Raw genomic sequence first — 24,005 nt, 5'->3', positions numbered from 1 at the left:
AATTCTGACTATAATCCATATTATCCATTCATCACCTGCATTTCCATAAATACATAACTCCCAAAACAATTCAGTATTTTCACAATCATTCCTTACTCAATAGCCTTAAAACATAAAGGCATAAAATATAAATATTTACATTCCCCAAAATTAACATAGAAATATACCCTTTTCTTTTTCTATTTCCCAATAATGCTATAAAAACCTCGAGCTCTCAAAGCTCGACCTCGAGGATGACCTAAAAAAGAATACATTTATATTCAGGTGAGACACATCTCAGTAAGGGAAGAAATAATATATTAAACTCAGCATGTGACCAACATGAGTTTATAATCAACATAATACTTAACATTTGCAAATCTTAACATAATTTCTGAAACCATTTTCTGATCCTATTCAAACACATGAAAGATATTTTACCCACGAGATTACCCAAGGATAAGGGTGATTACCCGCCCATACAAATAGCACCCCTCTGCTCTGATATTTAGACAACCCAAAGGTCACAGCTAAAGCATACCAGGGCACTCACCTTACTGAGTAAGCCCTCAAGTGATAAATTGATCTCGTACTCACACAGTTCATACAAAAGTTTATCGATGAAGGCCCTAAGGATAGGGAAATCTACCCGCCTATACAAGTAGGTTCCCTCTGCCCTAATACGTTATGCGGCTACTGCCACATCTGTAGCTACTAGTGCAGTCACCTTACTCAACAAGCCCTCAGGAAAAAGGTGCGCCTCGCCCAATCATAACATGTTCTACGTACATACATATTTCTAATATCATAATACACCATTCTTTCTATCGTTATTCAATCATTCACATCCTTTCATGTTCATAACTTAACATTTCTTTGTGTTTCACTTTAAGTGACTCTTTCCTATTTGTATCATTCACGCTTCACATTTCATTTCATTGCATTGTCATTTCATTGCATTGTCATTTCATTTCATAACATTTTCATTTCATTCCTTTGTACTACAGCCACTCTTTAGCCGTCATCAGTTAGTCCACATAGAAATGCGTTAGAATTTGCTAACCCGGCTTTCAGCTGTCATACCTTTATATGGTTGCATTTAACATACACATGCAACATTGTCCATATCATATTTTATTCTCATTGCTTCACTTACTTAGCCTGCATCTCATACATTTAACATATATTTGCACAGAATCTCATGCCACACAATTTAACAGTAAAATTCATACATATTCCTATAAAATAGGCCAACCCACATTTAGCATTTAATTACTGAAAATATAATTTTCATTTCTTACATAATTATCTAGAAAATTCCTTCCACTTTATTCAGTTCATTTCCACAAATACATAACTAAATAAGTGGTCCTAGGCTTAGAAATCATAGTTTTACATGGTCGGCATTTTAATAATTCACACCAAAACATACATATAATATAACATAAATTATTACCTTTAATTTCATAAAATATGATTTAATATATAATTTCCTTTTACCTTATTTCTTGAACTACGCCAACAGGGACCCCGAAAAGATGCTTGCGGCGCTTACCCGGACCCTGAAATTAAATTCCAAGTTCCAATAAATTATTCTTGAATAAAATTTTATTTAAATATTTTCTAGAGCCATAATTCCTACATAAATAATAATACCCTTAAATATAGTCAAATTACCAAATCCTACTCTCGCTTTGGAGTAGGGCTTAGAAAACTCCAATTGGAAAATTACCTATGTCAAAATGACGAAGACGACTAGGACCACATGGTGGTGCTCGATCATCGATTTAACCGCATATTAATAGCAAAATTGGAAAAATGAGGAAAAATTACCTTTCCCCAGGAGCAGTACTTAAGTCGTTCCCATGAAAATCTACTCTAGTAGAAATGTCGGCAGCGAAACCAGGATTCCAACGGTACCTTCCGTTTCCCGATTCGTCACAAACTCGCCGAGAAATTGAGAGAGAGAGAGAGAGAGAGAGAGAGAGAGAGGAGAGGAGAGAGAGGGGGGAGAGGAGGAAGAGTGGAGAGAGGAGACGAGGAGGGAGAGAGAGAGAGAGAGAGAGAGAGAGAGACGGAGACGGAGCGGCCGCAGGAAAATCTCTAGGGGGGGGCGAGTTGCCGCCTCTGTTCTTCTCCTCCTTCTTTCTTCTTCTTCTTTCTTCTTTCTTTAACTTTTACTTTATATATATACATGTCTTATTTCAATTAGTTTTTTTTTTTTTTAAATCCAATGTAAAAATATTTAATTTAATAACTAATTATTTAATTTAATTTAATTTCTTTAATTTTAATTTTTTTTCTTCTTTTTCCCACGCCATTCCTTTTATTTATTTATCTGTTATTTTATTTATTTTTTCTAATTATTTTAATCATTTTATTTTTTCGGGTCTTTACAGATTAGACAAAAATAATTAGCAAAAATCCTCTCTATCTCAAAATTCCATTTTGTCCAAATACTCTCAAATTTTATATTCCCTTGATACATTTTAGTATTGTGAGAGTATATTTGTTGTGCTAGTGTATATTAAGAATTGCTAATACTCCCAGTGTGCTTGTGTGATTGAGAAATTATTTTTGGGGAGTTTAGCTTAAGTTTATCCCACAGATTTTCATACTATAAATCTTGTGTTGGGATCACCTAGTAAGCTTAGGATATTTGCATTATTATTGCAAGTGTCCAATAGCTTGGTTTTTGTTGTGCAAATATTTTTCAAACAAGTAAAACATTTTCAAACTAGTATTGTGCGTATTTCATTAAGGAAAATCTTATTGAACTAGTTTAATTATCTTATTCATATCTTTGGAATATTGATTTGCTACTGAATTGTGCATTGCTTAGATTCCAAGATACTGCTTGTTTAGAACACTCTTGAGCATATTAGCGATCATATCTTATTGAGTGTAGCTTGCACCAAAATAAACATCATTGAGCTTACATTTACCTATATTGTTAATGTGTGGTTGATTAAGTATACTGCACGTATTTGGTACATATCTGCTTTACATGAAAGCATAATCACTATACCAATTGATTGTGATAAATACTATTGTATTTCCAGGCATGGCTTGAGGGGGTTGATCTAGCCCGGAAGGATCAGGTTGGGGTCAGCCCTGTGAATTTGACTTAGGGCCTTCTTTGCCTCGCAAGGAGAGTTTGTAAAGGTTGAGGTTAGCCCTGTGTTAATTGACCTAGTTGTAATTGGTGCCACTCCACCCGTTAAGTGAGCATTAGTGGAATCTTTGTGCTGGTGTAGCCGAGGCAAGGACGTAGGCACAGTTGGCTGAAACCCGATAACATTTCTTGTGCGTGCTTTTAATTTCTGCATTTTAAATTCCAGTACATGAATGTTTATATTTTACTATTGTGAATGATTGGGTTTATAATTGCATAAATAGACCCTAGTTTGAGTAATACAACAGTTAAACGGATTGACCTAGGTAATAAATTTTAAATACCCAATTCCCCCCCTTCTTGGGAATACACCAAAGTTATCACCTTTGTTATCATAGTTCAGAGCTATGCAATATGAGAAGCCAAGGGAGTATTTGGGTAGCACAAAGCTCAAATCATATCCTTAACCAAGCCCCTAGAGCCTTAATGCATCAAAGGAAAGAAGACATGGGTCGACCATGTGGTACGACCAGCAACACAAGGGGCGACTAGGTCACAAGCTATAGACTCCAAGGTTCAATACTGGAAGTGAATTGCTACAAGGTTCAACCAAGTGTTCTACCTAGTGACCCTCAAAGGTGACCAGGTTGAGATACTGAGCTGACTGAGCCATAGACATTAAGAGTCTTGACCAATAGCTCGACCGGGGAGACCATGAAAGGCGACTAAGTCCAGATCTTGAACTTTCCTAAAGACTGAGATCCTGGAAGTCTCGACCATCATCTCAACCAACAAAACTCAAGAGTATGACTAGGTCGAGAAGACCTGAACTTGAATTCCTGATTTCTTAAGAGCCTCGACTAGGGCGCGACTAGGGAAGAACAGGGGTGCAACGTGGTCAACAAACGTGAACTGCTTCGCAAGATTTTCGCATAACTTTCCTATTTTAAATTTTAAACCCTGTAAACCCTACTGGGTATAAATAATAGCTTTGTCTATGTTCTTGGGGTTCCTCTTTGGCCTCTTTTAGGTTAGTGACAGGCCAAGAAAGCCATTGAAAGCCATTTAGATTAGGATTTATTACTTTTCCTTTCAATTCATGTACTGGTTCATGCAAATATTCTTCGAAGGCCTGTGACAACCCTAGAGTTCCTTGTTCTACCGCGTAGATAGATGGTCTTTAGATTGTATTCCTAGTCGTTAGTGACAGACATTCAAGTTGCAATTGAATAATTTTTACATGCTTTCCTTTGCATGCTTTCTAATACTACTTTCCTTTACATACTTCTTTACTGCTTTCATTTCAATACCATGCAATTTTATATCTTTGAGTGTGATGATACCCTAGGATAAAGGATAGCCTAGTTAGGGATTCAGTCACCAATACGAATTAGGGTTTAGGCATTGACCTCTTAGAAGATAACCCTCTATAGATCAAGCGGAAGGCCTCTCACTTTGGTTCACACACCCAAAGTCTCTTTCAAAGGAAGAGAAATGTGATTTCTCTTCTTTCTCCCCTTCGAATGAAAACCCCTTTGAAATCCACAAATATATGTTGAAACTTCACTTTGCCCCTACTTTGGCATGCCCTAAAGTATTTATGTGGAGGTACTTTTATAGACAATGGAAGGGGTGGAAAATCATTTTTAAATTTGAAATAGAAAAATTCAAATTTGAAAATAACTATTGAAAACCACCAACCATTAATTGCCAATGTTGGAGGTTCACATGTTGCATCAATGGGACATGTGGTTGGCCCAAAATATTTAGCCAATTGTGTGAAGACAAGTCAAAAAATTCAAATTTTTGGTAGATCAATTAATCGCCTTAAGAGGCCAATCAACCACCAGGAGGATGGTGCTAGCATAAGGAAAAAGAGGTAGGGCTAGTTGATAGCCTAATGCAATTTTTCCATTTTCACTTTATTTCATTTGATTCTAACATCTTCATTTGGATTGAAAGTATTTTTGGTCAAAAAATGACTATGGACAACAAGAACATAGAAATACGCTCCTAGTCGAACACAAAAGGATGCTCACAAGTTGAGCTTAGAGTATGGCTTTATGCTTACAAATTGAGCTTAGGTAAATACATGTTGAGCACAAATGAGGGGTGGATGCTCATAGATTGAGAATAGCAAATGAAAATTAGATGCTTATGGAATAATGGGAGGGTAAATTAAGGCTATTTAGCAAAGTGCTAGAATTAAGCGTGGATAGTTAGGTGCTTATAAATTGATCCTTGATAACAAGGTGTCCTTAGATTAAGGGTTGAATGGATGGGTGCTCACAGCTTAAGCACGGAATCATGTGTACTCATAGATTAAGCTAAAATGGGAGGGGGTTGATGAATAGTGGATGATAGATGCTTAATGATTGAGCACTTAGGGTGTAGGATGTGGTGGACCTTGTTGTAAGTGCCCAAATCTTCATTGAACAATCTTTGTAAACTTTACCCTATTGAAGGGTGAAGCACTTCACAATCAAATAGAACTCAAAGCATAGCGAACTCCAATGGCAAATATATATACTAACAACCACACCGAGAAGATTGAGACTTTTGTCCTTTGTTTGGTAGTTCTCTTTGTTGGAATCATCTTTGAGGCTTTATCTTAAGGATAGGATTTAAGGCCCTTATGTATACGCTTGGCTCTATGCCCTAAAGGTTAAAAAGTCTCTAAATTGTTTTCACTATCACCTACAATGGGCTATTGGTGTCTCCAATCTTCATCTTAAAGGTTCATAAAGGATGCAATTCAAGAGGGAATTTTTGAAAAAGTTTAATTAAAATTAACCATTGTTTAACGCAATAAAAATATGCGAACCTGAGAGGTTCGTTCGACCATCTTAAAGGGTCGGTCGCCCAAACAGACTAAAATATTTTGAAATAACTTCTAGGTTCAGTTTGCCGTGTAGTGTGTTAGTTGATCGAGTTAAGGCGATTTTCCAAACCTTCGTAGATTCGGTCACCTGGCCAATTGTTTGGTCTGCCAGTCTTTGAAGGCTGGTCGGCTGAGGTGATTTTGAACAATAATATCGGTTGGTTGGGGGTGGTAGGAAAGGTTAGTCGGCCGAGCTTTGGTCAACACTTTGACTCTGGGCAAACAGTGCGTCGATCGACTGATGGATTTTAAATTAAGCCCAAAAATCCAACGTTTAGTCAACCAAAGTCTGCCCTAATTTGACCTTATAACATTATCTTTGTTTGTATAAGTATAATATTTTATCTTAAGGGATTTATCATGAAGAGCTTGGGGACCTAAGGTCAGTCTATGCCCTTTTGAGCATTAATTCCTATAATGCATGAGATACAAATATTACAGACCATAATTATTATAGATCCAAATATTAAATGCAATTACAATACAAATGAAATGTCTTCATTCTACATTCTTTATGATGTCAAACAATATCCTTAATGAATTGATATTTCAGCTCCTTATGGCTTTCTAGTACCTCCACTCTTTGTGCCATCCAAGAAATACCTATTCAAGTACAAAATGCACAAGTGAGATACCTTGGATTTGTCATAATGAAAATGGGATATGACCCATATGATCAACAATCTCCCCCTTTTTTATAATGAAAAATGCAAGAGCGAAAAAGGGTACAACCCAAGAGGGCTTCCTCTGAGAATATGCATACATAAAATACATATACTAGTTCAAGCATATTTAGAACATAACACATTTATAGAGCAATATGCATTTAAGTTTGTCATTGAAGCTCATATACCAATTGTACACCCAACTTTGCAAGTATATTTCTCCCCTTTTTGGCATCAGCAAAAAGGGCTAAGCTATAAAATCATTTGATGATTAAAATTCTCCCCCTATTTAAAAGAATTTAGGCATACAAAAAAAATATAACTATTTTGGAAAGATATGGCAATTGAGCACACAAAAAAAACGGTATAACTGGTCATTAAAGATTGAGATGACATGATAAACAAGGTTAGACCAAAAGTATACATAAACCATTTCAATTTTCTCAAAGCATAAGACTTGCAAAAGATTAGAATTTTAAAGTGTGCGGCGTGTGACAACTAAGTGTAGGTTTGAGTATAAATTTTGTCTAACAGGTTCATATGCATTTTCATATATAATCAGCAACCCAGTTAATATATATATATATATATATATATATATATAATAATAATAAATAATTTTAGCTTTTAAAGTATTTCTTGCCAAAAAAAAATTCCATGTTGAGATTTATCAGAAGGTACTAGGGGTGTACTTGTTGAAAAAGAACCTTTAACTTAAGGCAAGCAAGCAAGATTTTTATGATTGAGCTTTTAAGCACAACTCATAAAGTAACTAGAAAAATGTGAACCACTAGATCCTAAATATATCAAACAATTTAAAAACAAGGATCATATGGCTACACGAATGATTGTGGCTAATCAAAGTTTTTCAAGTTAATATTTTCACTAAAAATTATCACATTTAAGCACATGCCATAATGAATACAAAACAGATCTAAGCCAAGAAATGTAGGTGAGCATAATATGATAGACATTTATGTTTAGGTGCTCCCCCTTTCAATTTGAATCCTAGCTTAGATGAAATGAGCTAATTATACTAATCAAGGATTATTTTCATCGAGTGCCAAGAAGTATAAGCAATCATTTTTAAATCTTTTAAAACGAATATACTGGATTAAGATTTATTAATTTTACCATGCGACCAGTTTAATCATCCCTGTTGACTCTATGAGTCTAATCTCGTTTTGATGATGACAAATCACGTAGTATCTTATCTGTGCATTGAGAATGTCAACAGGATTATTACCTAGCATGCATAGAAGGTTAGGATGTCATGGAAGCCATGAGGAACTTAAAGCGTATACAACCCGACACATTTCATGCAATTAGAAGAGCAAAAGGATGAAGAAGCTTCAAGTTTTTCAAGTGTAATGGGTGTTTAGTATTGCTTGTATTTATGTATCTCATATGATATAGTTGGGAGCTCAAAATAACAAATAGATAGACCTTAGGATACATGCATTTTATAAAAATTTACATTCACTTATCCTAGGTTGAATCGGGCTGAAAATAAGGTAACTCGTCAACTAATCCTTGGCCTCATCGATGAACGCATGAAGGCCACTCAGCAATGAACATTTTGTTCTCGTCGATGAAAAAATACCGAGACCTCCAAAATTTCAGACATGCCACTCAGCAATGAATACATGCTCCCATCGATGAACGAGTGTAGAACACTCGTCGATGAACGTGTGCACTCGTCGACGAGTGTGTCGGGCAGAACGATGCTCCAGTGCGCAATAGTCAAAATTTTTCTTAACAAAAATATACCTAAATTGATCCAACAATCAAGATGCGCCCATCCGAGACTATTCAACAGGGCTAGTCTCCCTCTTCAGGCCCGTACCTAGAAGACAACAGATTTGAAATACAATTTTTGCATACAAGGAAATGCTTCTTACACAAACTAATATGTACCAATATAATCAACACATTACCAAATGATAACATATGATAAGCTCAGTGTAGCCTTAGTGTCTATTCTCTAATTAATGTCAATAATGCAATTAGTACATGAGAATGTAAGTGACATGATCTTTGTGTCAAAATAATATATTCAATCACAGTACACTAGCAAAGATCACAAGTATGCTCTAAATATCTCAACATAAGTTTTTATCAAAGTAAACCACAAGAGATATTCAACAATGGTTTGTAAAAATAGTTATTTGATCTTTGTATTAAAATAACGATCTTAATCAAAGGTATAGCAACAAAGATCTTTTAGTACTCAAGCAAATATCTTAAAATATATATTTATCAAATATAAGCACAAGAGATATTTTGAGAATTATTTGTAAAATATTTTAGCAATAAAAATCCAAAGTGAACTCCTTGAGTATTGCAATGACAATGCAAAACTCAAAGGCTCAATGAAGTATTCTTAGGGAAGACTTATTAGCAAAGTCTCCTAGGGAAACTTTAAGTTTGGCTCTCTAATAAAATAATCTCAATCAACAAGAACAAGAGAGAGCTTAAGCCTAATGAGAAGAACACTCAATCACACTTACAAAGAGATTTGAGCAATAAAATCTAGTAAGAATGAGTGTTGGAGGCTCAAAAATGAGTATAAGAGATTTTCAAGTTTCAAAGGATTTTTCCTAATTAAGATTGCTAATTTGATATTAATTATTCCAAATGAGGGAGTATATAAAGACATCCCCAAAAATATAACTGTTCAGGACACATATGGAATTATTATAAATGTTTTAATACATTTTTATAGAATTAACCCCATTTAAAAATTTTAACCACGGCAAAAATATTGGGGCAACACGAGAGCACCGGACGACTGAAGCAAGCTTCGGTTGACCGAGTTGTGCACGTTCGGTTGACTGGGCATGATTTGAACTAAAAGTTTGGTCGATTGGACATGGCGCCCCAAAGGCGATTTTTCTTTTCTTCGCGGTTCGGTCGACCAAGAGTTTTTGAACTGAGTAGTTCGGTGGACTGGAACGTTGAGTTCTCCCACATGTGAACTCGGTTGACTACGTAGTTGGCATACAATTTAAGCTTGGTCGACTGTATGGTCAAATAGTTGACTCAGAGGGAGTTCAGTCGACCGGGTGAGAATGAAATGGCAAGTTTAGTCGACCAGGCATTGGTCAAACTGTTGACCCGACACCGGTTCGGTCGACCGAGAGATATTGTACTTATGAAGTACAGTCGACCGAACATGCAACTTAAGTGCATTTCAGTTCAATTTAATTATGCAATCACCCTTTCCTTATGACCATATATATATATATATATATATATATATATATATGTGCATGTGTGAGTGTCCTAGGGTCATTCTAGGCCTTTTTTCGTTTTGAGCTTACATATCATGCCATATATATATATATATATATATATATATGTGTGTGTGTGTGTGTGTGTGTGTGTGTGTGTGTGTGTGTGTGTGTGTGTGTGTGCATGTGTGAGTGTCCTAGGGTTATTCTAGGCCTTTTTTCATTTTGAGCTTATATATCATGCCATGTAGTTGATGCATATGATTATCACAACCCAGATCCTATTTACTATTACAGACCCATATTGAATAATAAATTTAAGTACAATATGAATAGGATGTTCAGGGACTTCAACTTTTAATTCTTGTGCCATCATTTTGACCTGCCAACTGTATACCTGCACATATCCTCAAACACCCATCAAATACAACAAATATTTATCATTATCAAAACCGGGTGTGACATATAAGGTCAACACCCTCCAATTCATTGATTTTATAAAAATGTTCATTCTTAATTTTTAGACACTAAAATTTTCACCACAAAATATTGGAGGCCTAGAAAAGGATTGTCCCTCACTGAATGGGGATACACGAACTAGAGCCATAAGATCTTTAACAAATATGTTTAAACTTTTTGTAACCTGTCTTTAATACCAAGTGTGAGGAATGGTGTATTCTCAAGAGGGGGTGAATTGGGTATTTTAAAAACTTCTAAGTCAACTTAGACCTAATTTTAAAACATAGCTAGCATTACTTAACCCTAGGGTATTTAAGGCAATCTCAAATCCCTCAAATATTTATGCAACCAAAAATTTAAAATAAATATAACAATCACAACAAATTAAATATAAGCAGGCAAATATTGAAAGTAAAGAGAGAAGAGAAGAAAGAGCGTAAACACAATATTTTTTATAAGGTTTGGTTGTACCCGCCTACATCCTCGCCTCAAGCCAACCTATTTGAAGATTTCACTATCCTGCTTACTTAACCGGGTGGAGCAACGCCATTTACAAATCTCCTTACAAGGTGGAGTCCCCTTTTACAATCACTCCATACAGGATGGAGCCCTCCTCTTCAGGCAATACCCCACACCTGGAACACAGTTCACTACTTGAACCCCAGGGATACAAATTATATTAAAAATTTTCGTACAAATGAATGCTTCTCAAATAAGTTGAGTTATACAAATGAAATTCTAAACACTCTCACAATATATGAATTAAAGCTCAGTAGAGAATGTGTATTTTTATCTCAAAAATATTTTGCGAACAAAGTAGGAGAGTATGGAAGAAAGATTTTCTCAAAATCAAAATGTGAGAGACCTTTCAAGAAAAGATATATAGATGACTATATGCTCAAGGTTCTCTTGACTCACCCAAAGATATTCTCCAAAAAAAATATTTCAAAGTAAATGTGGGAAAAACTTAGGGTTTTCCTCAAAATAAATTTTAGCAATGAAAGGAATAAAGGAGCTCTTGAATCTTGCAATGGATATGCTCTAAGATTCTCAAGCAGCAAAGGTCTCTCCAAGAAATATTCTCCAAGAAAGGATGTGGGAGAAACTATAAATTTTCTCTTAAAAAGATTTTGCAAATAAAGATTGGAAGAGAGTAAATTTGTTCTTTGTTTTTGAAAGGGTTAGTGAAAGCTTAAGCACAAAGATTCACTTGCAATATATGGTTTCTCCAAAAATATTTTCAAAAATAAGAGTGTAGAAGAATGTTGACTTTTTGAGTCCGATCTCTGCTTTTGATGCTGACAAAGCATATGTATCTTACCTGTGCACTGAGCTTATGAACATGGTTAATTCTTTGCATGAATGGATGGTAAAGATACAATTGATGCCATAAGGAACTCAATGCTCACACTGTATGATGGCATTTGGAGAAGCAAAAGGAATGAAGATCTATTTTCATTTGTATTTGCATTCATTTTTATATTAGTTTGTAAGAATTTATATCGGTCTATAATAATCTCTGCATGTCATGCATGTAAGTATTTGTAAGTTCAATAAGACCGTAGTTTGACCATAGGGACTAAATGACCTTAGGGCAAGTTGACCGACGTCGAATATTTGGGACTATCTCAAAACGGCCTCAATAAGACCATAGTAAGACTTTAGGTCCCAACACTCACACATATCATACAAAATATAAGAGTGTTTGAAAATGAGCTTAAAATTGAACATTATTAAGTAAATTGTGAGAGTTCGGGCAACCGAACCCCAGGAGTTCAAAACTCCTCGGGCACCCGAATGTTGATAAGTCAACGGTTGACTTGAGCTCTCAGGCGACCGAACCATTTTGTGCGTACCATCCACAGGCGCCTGAACCCTTTGAAATGGACATTCCACCTACTCGGGCGACCAATCCATTCAATTCAAATTGAGTCTCGGGTGACCGAACACATGAGTTCGGGCGACCGAACCTAGGACCGGGCACTCGAAGTTACAAAAAAAGGCTACTAACTTTGATTCGGCCCTCCAAAGCATGACTCAGGCAACTGAACTTATTTAAATATCTTTTAAAGTTGTGTCTGTTCGAGCGACCGAACCACAGTTCAGCCACCCGAACCTCAGCGAGTTAAAATTGTTTTAACTGCGGTAAAATCAAGTTAAGTTGGGTTAAGTGTGTTTAATCATTTTGAATCTTCTCTAATAATTCCCAACAAGTCTCAAACGGTTATAATTTTACCCCTGCCTATATATATGGGTTCATTTGTGAGGATTAGTGTGAGATTAGCCAAAATAATTAGCAAAAATCCTCTCTATCTCAAAATCTCATTTTGCCCAAAATACTCTCAAATATTTATTCCCTTAATACATCTTGATATTGTGAGAGTTTATTGAGTGTTCTTGTGCTTATTAGCTATTGCTAATACTCTCATTATTCTTGTTTGATTGATTGATTTTGGGGGAGTTAAGCAAGGTTTTCCCACAAATTTTTTTTAATAAATACTGTATTGAGAAAAACCTAATAGCTTAAGGATCTTTGCATTGTCATTGCAAAGATTCCTATAGCTTAATTTTGTTGTCCAAAATATTTTTAACAAGCTATATTATTCTTTCAAACAACTTTTGAGCATATAACATTGAAGAAAATATTTTGAGTTGTTCTGAATATTTGCAGCATCTTTGAAACCCTGATTATTATTTAGATTTGATATATCATGTTTCAAAGAAATAGCTTGATTAGAACACTCTTGAGCATAGTAGCAATCATATCTTGTTGAGTGTGGCTTGCACAAAAATACACTTCACTAAACTTACATTTACCTACATTGTTGATGTGTGGTTGATTGATTATACTGTGCGTTTTGGGTACATATCTGCTTTACATGAAAGCATAATCACTGTACCAGTCTTATTAATAAAAATGTTGCTGTATTTTCTGGCGTGGCCTACGGGAGCTTGATCTAGCCTAGAAGGATCAGGTTAGGGTCAGCCCTGTGAATTTGACCTAAGGCCTTCTCCGCCCCACAAGGAAAGTTTGTAAAGGTTGAGGCACTACAAAAAAATTGGTTTTTAGTGACGAAACTATTAGTGATGGATTCAAATTCGTCACTAATAGTAGGCTATTAGTGACGGTTTTAGAAACCGTTACTAATACGGCACTATTAGTGACGAAATTGAATCCATCACTAATAGTTTCGTCACTAAAAACTAGAAAAAATCGCGCAAAAATATTTTTCACTTAGAATTTATCCCGGGAAAATATTAGTAACGATTTCTGTGGTATTAGTGATGAATTAAATCCATCACTAAAAGGTAAATATTAGTGACGATTAAATAACCGTCACTACTATTATTTAAAAAAAAAAAAATTTATTTCAGAGTATTAGTGACAAATTTAAAAATTTGTTACTATTGGCCCATTATTAGTGACGGATTTGAGAACCGTCACTAATACTTCCCTTTTTAAAAATAAAAAATAAAAAAATTGATTTTGAAGTATTAGTGACGAATTTAAAAATTTGTCACTATTGGCTCATTATTAGTGATGGATTTGAGAACAATCACTAATACTTCCATTTTTAAAATAAAAATAAAAAAAATTTACTTCACAGTATTAGTGACGAATTTTTAAATTCGTCACTATTGGCCCCTTCCCCCAATCTCTCGTTCCCCATTTTTTCCCCTAATATTTTTCATTCCCTCGATTCTGTCGCAGCCCCTCCCTCCCAATCCTCCTCTCTCCCGACCCTCCTCTCTCCCGTCGCCTTTAGCCATTGCCTCGCCCATCTCCGTCGCTTGTCGCCGTTTGCTCATTGTCACTATTGCCGTCTTAGTCCAGCTTTCGCCAGTCGCCGTTCGCTACGCCGACCGCCACCGCTGTTGCTCCTTGTCAGGAGGTTTGCTTCTTATTCTTCTTCTTCTTCTTCTTCTTCTTCTTCTCCTCGCCGCTACTGGCAAGGAGATCCTATTTCACCAGGAGAAGAAATCCGCAAGTTGATTAGGATGGGTGTTCTTTGTGTTGTTTTGGGCTATAGAAAATGGCATTTTTTAGAGGAATTTTTTTTCCTGACTAGCAGAGGAATTGGTGAACTATTCTTCATTAGCATTCCTTCTTCTTCTTTTTTTTTTTAAATTTTCTTTTTCTTTTTTTCTTTGTTACTAGAGGATGCCCTTTTGAATATTCTCTTTCTTCTCTGATTATAAATTGTCTGGAAAGAGCGGAAGATATGGCACCTTCTTGGGCTTTTGCAATGAGGTGCTTTGAGGGAACATGTTTTTCAGATGTTCCATTGGACAGACAGGCTTTGTTATCTTGATTGAGTTTTTTTTTTTTTTTTTTACTTTTGTCTCTTATTTTATTATAAGAGGATCTTATCATTCTTTCTACTTTACTATCTCCTTTTGACACCTTTTCCTTTCTATCAAAGAAAAATGTAGCTATTTCATGTGATATTAATTTTTATTAATAAAGTAATTATTTGCATTATTCTAGTCATTGCTTGTTAACAAATATTGGATTGGTGATTATATGGGTAGGTTCTTGTTATATGTGTCATGAAATGTGCAATTAAGCTAGGAATTTATCTCATCTCGATAGTGGTTTTTATTTTTTTGGACTATTAAGGTTACAAATTTTTTCTTTAATTTTTTAGATCTTTTTTCAAGATTGCGTTAATCAAGTAGTATTATAGTATATTTGTTCTTTGGACTGTGAAACTTGGTCACCCAACCTATGTCAACTTAATTTTTATCATTGCTAAATTAGAAAAAACTATTGATAATTTTGATGATGCGCCGCAATAAAGGGGTTGTATAATGTCAGGATTTTTTGGGGGGATATGTGCTTATGTTTGTGTTTGTGTCATGTTCTTTGTGATTCTTTATTGTGTCATTGCCATCTATTGTTTTTAAAATTTTTGGTGCACCATGTAAACTCGTCTATGTGGAATGAACTACTCATTTGACTTAATTTTTCATTTGAGCAATCTTTCTTCTTTTCCACCTGCACATTCAATTTTCTGCTTTCCAGTGTTCTACATACTTTTATTCACAATGTTAGACACTTCCTGTACAGAGTGACGCAGGAAAGATGTATAAGATGCTTATATCCTCGCCCATTTAATCAAAGGTGTACACCAACTTTTGTATGATGTGGTCTTTGTGGAGGAGTTGCAAACTCATTCAAGATCCTTTCTAGTGAGCCAAAGATAGTGAAAGAGAAAACTGACTTTAGTGATTTTGATTTGAATATAAGAGACAAGGTCACAATTGAGTCGTATTCTTGTTTTTCTGTCATTTATGCCTCTGTGATTAGTATTTATTCACTCGGAAACTTACATTATATCTAGTAATCTATATACTAGAAAATAGAAGTGATTTTTGGTGGTTCTCTTGCCAATTGCTATTGGATTAACATATTTGAAGCAGTTTTGTTTTTCAGCACCTATAAACACTAGTTGTTCTAGTCACTTCTAGTTTTGGAATCAAATACTCCTCTTGCATGTTCTACTTCCTCGAATGACCAAGAATTGAGATGTAAGAGTTTAGGGGTGTACTATTTATTCTAGCATAGAAGTTTTGAGCTGATAAGGTTTGTATATTCCTTCCGTGTTGCAACTCAGAAAATCAATCACTTATGAACATACATGACATATCATTTGTTTTTAACTATGGATAAGCATTATCATTTGTTCACCACCAGGGATATTCTTTTTTGAGAACGAGTTAAAGTGTTTACGTGTGTGGTTTGATGCATGCAACAGTATATATTCATACGTACGTCATTCACATTCATTTCAGTTATTCGTTTAGGGTTAAAAATTGTTGTACGATACACTCTTTATATTTTTCTTCCTGATTATACTGAGGACCAACTCTCCATTCTGCTCTCCATTTGTATACTAAATTTTTTGGTATTAATTTTTTTAAAAAATTTTTAAATTATTAATGAAGATTTGTAATTCGTCACTAATATCCTACTATTAGTGACGAATTATAAATTCTTCACTAATACCCTACTATTAGTGACGAATTTGAGCAGAGCCGATGTAGAATTTATAGTGACGGTATTAGGGTTTTAGTGACAGTTATAATCCGTCACTAATACTATATTATTAGTGGCAAATTTTAAATTTGTCACTAATAGTTAGTAGTAACCGCAGATACAGCAACTAATTTAAAACCGTCACTAATACTTATAAATTCGTCACTAATAGTATTTGATCCCTCACTAATACCTTGATTTTTTGAAGTGAGGTCAACCCTATGCTAATTGACTTGGTTGTAATAGGTGCCGCTCCACCTGTTAAGTGAGCATTAGTGGAATCCTCGGGCTTGTGAGCTAGAGGTGAGGATGTAGGCACAGTTGGCCGAACCCCGATAACATATCGTGTGTCTATTTATATTTCCGCACTTTATATTTACCACACATGTATGTTATAGTGTGAATGATGCGCATGATTTGAATTTTCGCATATTATATTTATTTGCGCATTTAGGATTGTATAGAAAGACCCTAAGTTGTGATATTCTGCTAACATCTGGTTTAACCTAAGAATAAGTTTTAAAATTCCAATTCACTTCCCTCTTGAGAATACACCAAAGCTAACAGAGAACTTATCAATTTGCTCTTAAAAAATATTTTTGCAATGAAGAATGAGTAGGAGAGAGCTTTGATTTTCAGAAATAAATGCTCAACAATCAAAGAAAATATTATGATATGCACAATAACCATTTAAAAACATTTGGGCTTGGTATTTATAGTCATTTTCAAAATGTAGCCGTTTTATGTCCGTTGGAGGAATAAAATAATATTTTATTTTGAAATTTTCAACCGTTTGAAGCACGAAAATGTCTAAACGCGAGAAGTCCAATTGACTAGCCTTAGGCGATTTTTAAATCCCTGAGGTTTGGTCGACTAGGGCTCAAGATCCGGTCTGCTAGATCATCAGATCGGTCGACTAAGGCTTTTCATGTGTATTTTGGGCTGGTCGGGTGGGGCTATATAAAACAAGCCATTTTGTATGGCCGGTTGACTAGGCCTATCATGCTCTTAAGGGGTTGGTCGACTAGTGCTATTCAATTCTAGCCAACGGTCTAGCTGGTCGACTGGGCTTGTAAGTTCGGTCGACTAGGCCTTTTATAATTATGAATTTTTGGCCATTTTGCAATGTTTGGTCGACCGTGCCTTAACAAAATTCAGATTTTTAAATATGATTTGTTTTCAAAAACATCTTAAAACCTTTGTATGATTTTGGACTTTTGAGAAAAAGGTTTTTCATGAAAAACCATGGTCTATTAAGCTTTTAAACATATCATGCAAGACATGCAGTATTACAATCAAATATAAATGCATTTACAATAGAAAAATTGAATGTCTTCACTTCTTTGCTCTTCAATTCTTCATGGAATACCCTAGACGAAATGTGTTTTAAACGTCTCTTGGCTTCCATTTACCTATACCTTATGTACATGTTGAAATGTAAACCTGCTCAAACACTAAATACACACATAAGATACTTGTACTTTGTCAATATCAAAACAGGGATCAGAATAAAAAAGTCAACACACTAACTAACGTTATGCTCTAATAGAAATCCAAGAGACAAGAGTTCAACCAATCAAAAAATAAATCCAGGAGACAAGAATTCAGCCAATAAAAAAAAAGTTAAAAATAAAAATTTTAAATTTTGAGAAATTAGGGTTTTTGGAGGATCGTGAGGTCATAACGATCCCTTTTAATATAAAGTATAGATTCAAACTGTTAACGTTTATGGAGATTCAAACTTGATTATAACCTACGCCTTACTCTTCTAGGGTGCATGAGGATGTCATAAACAATTTGCTAGGATAACAAATTTCAAAGAGAAAGAAAAGAAACATAAAAATGAATTTTTTTTCCTCCATAATGAAAAGGGCAATAGCTAAAAGTAACTGTTGCATTAAATTAAGTGTTTCTTTTTCCTTTTTTTCTTTTATCAAGCAAAAATATGGAAATAAAAGCCCCTTTCTTTTCTTTTCTTTTCTTTTCTTTTCTCTTTTGTGTATTTTCTTCTTTACCCCCGCCTTTTTTCTTCGCATACACTCTTATTAAATGCAGCATTAAAATTGCTATTTTGAATAATTATAATTATTTTCCGCCTATGTATGATTGTTTTTTCTTAATTTGGAAGGTATCTCAATATTGTAAAGACTAAAGGGGTAGGGGATGGAACTGGGTTGTGTAATTCAGGCATGATTATAATTAATTAAATTTTTTTATGACAATACTCCACGGCAACCACAAATTTTGGATCCTCCTGGCCTCTCCAAAAATAGAAGGTAGCTCACACTTGCTTTTCTCTAAAGTGACTTGTAAAATTTGGCCAAACAGAATTCTATAGTGAACTAGGATTAAGTTTGCATCTTCATTTAGTTCCTCAAGTGTTTGGCTCACAAAATTATTTGTTTTCAAATGGTTGTATTGATAATGGAGTGTCATTTTCATAGAAATTTGAAATTACCAAATAAAATCGATAGAAATACCTTTTTAGGATGACGAATTCTCGAGAATCCTTGATGCCCATGTAAAGTTATGGAATGAACCGAATGTTGATGTGAACGATTTCTAATTCATATCGTAAGAAATCTTCAAAAGATTTAAAAAGCATTGTAATGAGTTACTTTCCCTTGTTTAAAATGATTTTTGATTTCTTACTCTTGCCCATTACAAAACTTATCAAACACTGTCAACAAGGATTACAGTGTAGCGTTTTCAAAACAAGTATGCCATTAACATTTTTACCATTTAAAGTTTTTTTTTTTTTGAAGTGAGCTTTCATTGAAATTAACTTTTTTTATTAATAAAAGTTCATCTAAAAAGTTTTACCAAAACGCTATCAATTTTTTAAATAGTTAATTAAAGTTCTGATTGCATTTATACTCTATCGCATGAGCGACATATTTTTGTCTCTTTGTCACTTACTTTTCTCTATCTCTCTCTCTTTTGTTTTCTCAACAGTCCTTTCTATTCACGACTTACATTCAATACTATTAGTGTAATTTGACAATTTTGCACCTTTATGAGTTTGAGTTCATAAATAATTGTTAAAGAACCGTTTCACTTAAAGTTTTAACTTTTTAAGTGACGCCCTCCAAGATAGTTTTCATATTTCTCTAACAATGGTTAGAGTTGATTTTTTAAAAAACTTTTTTTTTTATATATATATTTTTTTTTTTGGATCTTCAAGTCTTATGAAAAAGGTGAACTTGAATTAAAGATGTGAGTTAATGTGAATACGTGTTTTGCAAGTATTATTTATTATGAAAGTTGTATTCATTATCCGTTCTCCGAATTTTTCTTCTTTTGAATGGACAAATTTTTTTATTTTTTTTTTAGGAATTTTTTTTTTTTGTCGTCTTCATTGTCATCTTATATATATATATAAGGGGGCATTGCCATTGGTCATATTCGTCATTTTGACTTTATTAAAGGGAACTTTAACTAATCGTTTGGAATTAAGGTGGCCAGGAAGAAAAATTTGTATCCGGTGATCTTCTATCCATTCACACAGCGGAGTACACACACTGTGGGACAAGCGAGAAGGTGGTATGCTTGGGAGACTCTTCCCACCACCATCACACACACACACATACACGCGCGCGCACGCACATATATATATATATATATATATATATATATATATATATATCAGCACCATATATATATAATTCTGATTTCTGAAATTATTTGAATGCTTACTGTGGAAATTCCTGTACTACAAAGTTACGGTATGCTTTGGAATTATATTCTTTATTAAAGTTACCATATAATAAGTAATTTAATTGATTATCTCACGTGGAGAAGGCATTCAAATTATCTCATGCATCGGGTGAAAAAAAAGTTTGTGACTTTGATGAAGATCTGAATTTGAATTTAGAATGGATAGTCAGAGATATTAAATGTGAGATAGATTATATTTTACTGTGGATTTTAGATTCATCGTACAAGAAGAAGAAGAAGAAGAAGATCTTACAGTGGTTTGTGAAAAAGAAAAAGAAGAAGAAGATCTTTCGGTGGTTTGTGAAGTGCAAGAAATAGGATAAGGAGATATGAAATTTTAGTAACCCATTACTTGTAAAATTAATACAAATAAAAAGCTTGATAAAACAAATTCTTATTTTTGCTCTTGAAATAAATAACAACTAATGAATATTATTTAAATAATAAAAAATAAAAATGGAAATTAAAAAATAATTGTCATGAGAATTAAAACTATTATAATTATTTCACTTAATTATTATCTTTCAAAATTCACTTTTACCGTTATAAGAACAATCTTATTGTACATGAAAATTAAAAAGTAATAAAAATATTTGAATTATTATTTTTCCTTCTAATTTTTAGAAATTTTATGGATATTTTTTTTATTTTAATTATGTTTTAAATTCAAATAATTATTTTATTTTTATTTTAATTAAAATTTATAAAAAATATATATATATATATTTTTTAAAAAGGCAGCCCGATGCACAAAAGGCTGTTTCCACGCCTTAAACCCATGACCTCCAGGTCAAATAGCAACAACCTTATCGTTGCGCCTTAGTTCCCATTCTATATAAAAATTATTTAATACAAAAAAAAAAAAAAAGTTTTTCATATTAAAGTATTCCAACGACCAGTTGTCAAAAAAACTAAAAATCATACAATATGATTTTCAATTTTCTCAAAAAACAATTGAAAATGAATAAAAAAAACTGACACCAAAAACAAATGTATAACATGTTTCTCCACTGTATAGAACTAGAAATAGTAAACAAAAAACAAAAATAACACGAAACAGAACCTAACCTTCTCATCTAGATTATTGACAAAAGTGAGAGAAAATAATATTAATTAAATAAATGATAAAAATTTTTAGAAAATAAATAAAATTTTCTAAAACTTTTTAATCATATGAAAATAAAATTTCATTTTTGATAGTATTTATTGTGGAGAGAAAATGTAATGGAAAATAAACTTTTTTTTTCTCTAAGCTCCAAATGGTTAAAAGATTTTTCTTGGAAAAAATAAAAAAAAAAATTATTTTTCATTATATTTCATCCCTATATCAAATATTATTAAAATTTAAAATTTGGTCTAATATGAGTACAAATAAAGAAAGATAAAATATTAATGATGTGTAAATCAAAAGTTTGTCCATTGATTTATTATATATATATATATATATATATTTATATCATTAATTTTAATAATTAAATATTAAGAATTACCATTTAAAATATTTTACTTTCTTTTGTTTTATATTTTATAAGTTCCAATCAAAACTATATTTTTCTCAAACAAAACAGTTTATCCAAACAAAGCCTAAAAAATACTATTTTAAATATAGACAAAAAATTTAGTGCTGAGAAAAAAGAATTATATTTAGTAGGTAAATATAACACTACATATTTCTAAGTTTATGTCGTCAAATTAAAGGAGGAAAGGATTTTAGTATATTTTACTACGGGCGAGAGGAACGAGAAGGGGAAAAAAGAAGAAGAAGAAGAAGAAGAAGAAAAACAAAGCTTTCTTACAAACCACGTCTCTCTCCTAAAAAACTATTTAGGGGGCCTCTGCTCGTCGCAATCCTCTTTTCTTAAACACCTCTCCTTCTCTCCAGATATCATCAGCCTGTGTACTTTTTTTTTTTTTTTTTCCAGTTCTATGGCTTCCCCTCCATTTTTCTCCATCCCTTCCCTTTGCTTCTAACTTTCTCACACCTTTCCCCCAACCACTTTTTCTTCCATATCCTATACCTCCTCCTTCTTCCCCTGCATTTAATGAGCAGTACTTTGTATTTGAATTCCTTCCACTGCTCTGTATCTGAAATCTGAATCTATTCTGTATTTGGTTCTCCGCATCGTTTCTTGAAAAGTTAGAGGTGTTAAGCCAGTTCACATTCCAGATTTACAGGCCTGATTGCAGAAATTAAAGCCAAAAATTGCGAAACATAGCTCGATTCTAAAACAGTCGTTTCAGGTAGGAATGGAGAACAATTCCCGACGTACCACCGAAGAAGATCACATGGATTTGCCGCCTGGATTTCGTTTTCACCCCACTGATGAAGAACTCATAACGCACTACTTGTGCAAGAAGGTCCTTGATTGCGATTTCTCTGCTACGGCTATCGGGGAAGTGGATTTGAACAAGTGCGAGCCTTGGGATTTGCCACGTCAGTCTTCTGTGATTCCTAACTCTTTTTCTGTTCCTGAATTCTCTCTCTTTGTTTCTATTTAAGGATTAGAATGACTGAATTCTTTAATTCTTGTTTATTTTGTTATGATATGAAAATTCTGAAGTTTGTTTGCTGTTTCTTTTTCTTCTGTTTGGCTGCTTGAATGAAGGGAAAGCGAAAATGGGGGAAAAGGAGTGGTACTTCTTCTGCGTTAGAGACAGAAAATACCCAACTGGTTTGAGGACGAACAGGGCCACTAAAGCTGGCTACTGGAAAGCGACAGGGAAAGATAAAGAAATTTTCAGGGGAAAATCTCTGGTTGGAATGAAGAAAACTCTGGTTTTCTACGAAGGCAGAGCTCCAAAAGGAGAGAAGTCCAATTGGGTCATGCACGAATACAGATTAGAGGGTAAATTGTCTTTCCATAACCTCCCCAAAACAGCACAGGTTTGAACTCCTCTCCTTTCGTCTGTTTTTGTTTTTTGTTTTTTTATTTTTATAAAAGATCTTTTAAATCTCAACTTTTGACTTCTTCTTGCTCATTGGTTTATCTGATATGTTCGTGGATTCCCCGTTTTTGTTTTCCAGAATGAATGGGTGATTTGCAGGGTGTTTCAGAAGAATTCTGGTGGGAAGAAGTCCCACATTTCAGGGCTTGTGAAACTGAATTCTTTGGGACATGAACTGAATTCCTCTGTTCTACCACCATTAATGGATTCTTCACCCCCCAGCGGCAAAAACAGACCCGCCATGACTGAACCAGCTCACGTGTCCTGCTTCTCCAACCCCATGGATGCCCAGAGAAACCAACAAAAGATGATTGACAGCTTCAACAATCCTCTCTTCACTGTTTCTTTGAACCCTTCAAATATTTTCCCGAGAATTCCCACCGGGAATCCCCCTTACCCAGTTCAAGGAATCCCAATTCCAGGGAATTGGCAGTACCCGGGGTCTCTTTCAATCCAAGACCAGGCATATCTCAAGGCCTTGCTTGATTCTCAAGGATCAAACATGAAGCAGAGTTTCAAAACAGAGAGGGACATGGTTAGTGTTTCACAGGAAACTGGTTTATCCACTGAAGTTAACACAGAAATCTCTTCAGTTATATCCAATCTTGAGATGGGAAGGAAGCAATTTGAAGATCAAGAGGCCCCTTCTACTTCTGCTGCACCAGTTGACTTTGATTGTTTCTGGAACTATTGAAATCTGAACAACTACATTTGCTATTATAATTTTATTTCATGAAGAAGAACAGGAAAATATATATATATATATATATATATATATATATATATATATATATGAAGAAGATGATATGAGCCTGTGTATAGATTTTCTGAGTCCAAAGGAATTGTTGGGGGGAAAAAAAATGAGACATAAAGTATTGCCAGATATATATGATAATTATTATATTTTTCTTTGGGCGTGTTCTTGTATTGACATTCAAATTTTGAAATTTCATACACACAGCCCATGATA

At 34.1% G+C, this 24,005-nt stretch overlaps 1 protein-coding gene across 1 annotated transcript; it reads left to right on the top strand.

The window, feature by feature from the left end:
• Nucleotides 1–21,870: 21,870 nt before the first annotated feature.
• LOC131146850 (NAC domain-containing protein 100-like) lies at nucleotides 21,871–23,768 on the top strand. The gene is made up of 3 exons (XM_058096656.1): nucleotides 21,871–22,523; nucleotides 22,696–22,973; nucleotides 23,115–23,768. Exons 1-3 carry the CDS (start codon nucleotides 22,337–22,339, stop codon nucleotides 23,727–23,729), a joined length of 1,080 nt encoding a protein of 359 aa, XP_057952639.1. The 5' UTR covers nucleotides 21,871–22,336; the 3' UTR covers nucleotides 23,730–23,768.
• Nucleotides 23,769–24,005: the final 237 nt, after the last annotated feature.

This window comes from Malania oleifera, chromosome 13, assembly GCF_029873635.1.
Source record: "Malania oleifera isolate guangnan ecotype guangnan chromosome 13, ASM2987363v1, whole genome shotgun sequence".
NCBI lineage: Eukaryota > Viridiplantae > Streptophyta > Magnoliopsida > Santalales > Ximeniaceae > Malania > Malania oleifera.
The sequence above is the reverse complement of the archived record's forward strand: the minus strand, read 5'-3'. Positions and strand labels throughout refer to the sequence as shown.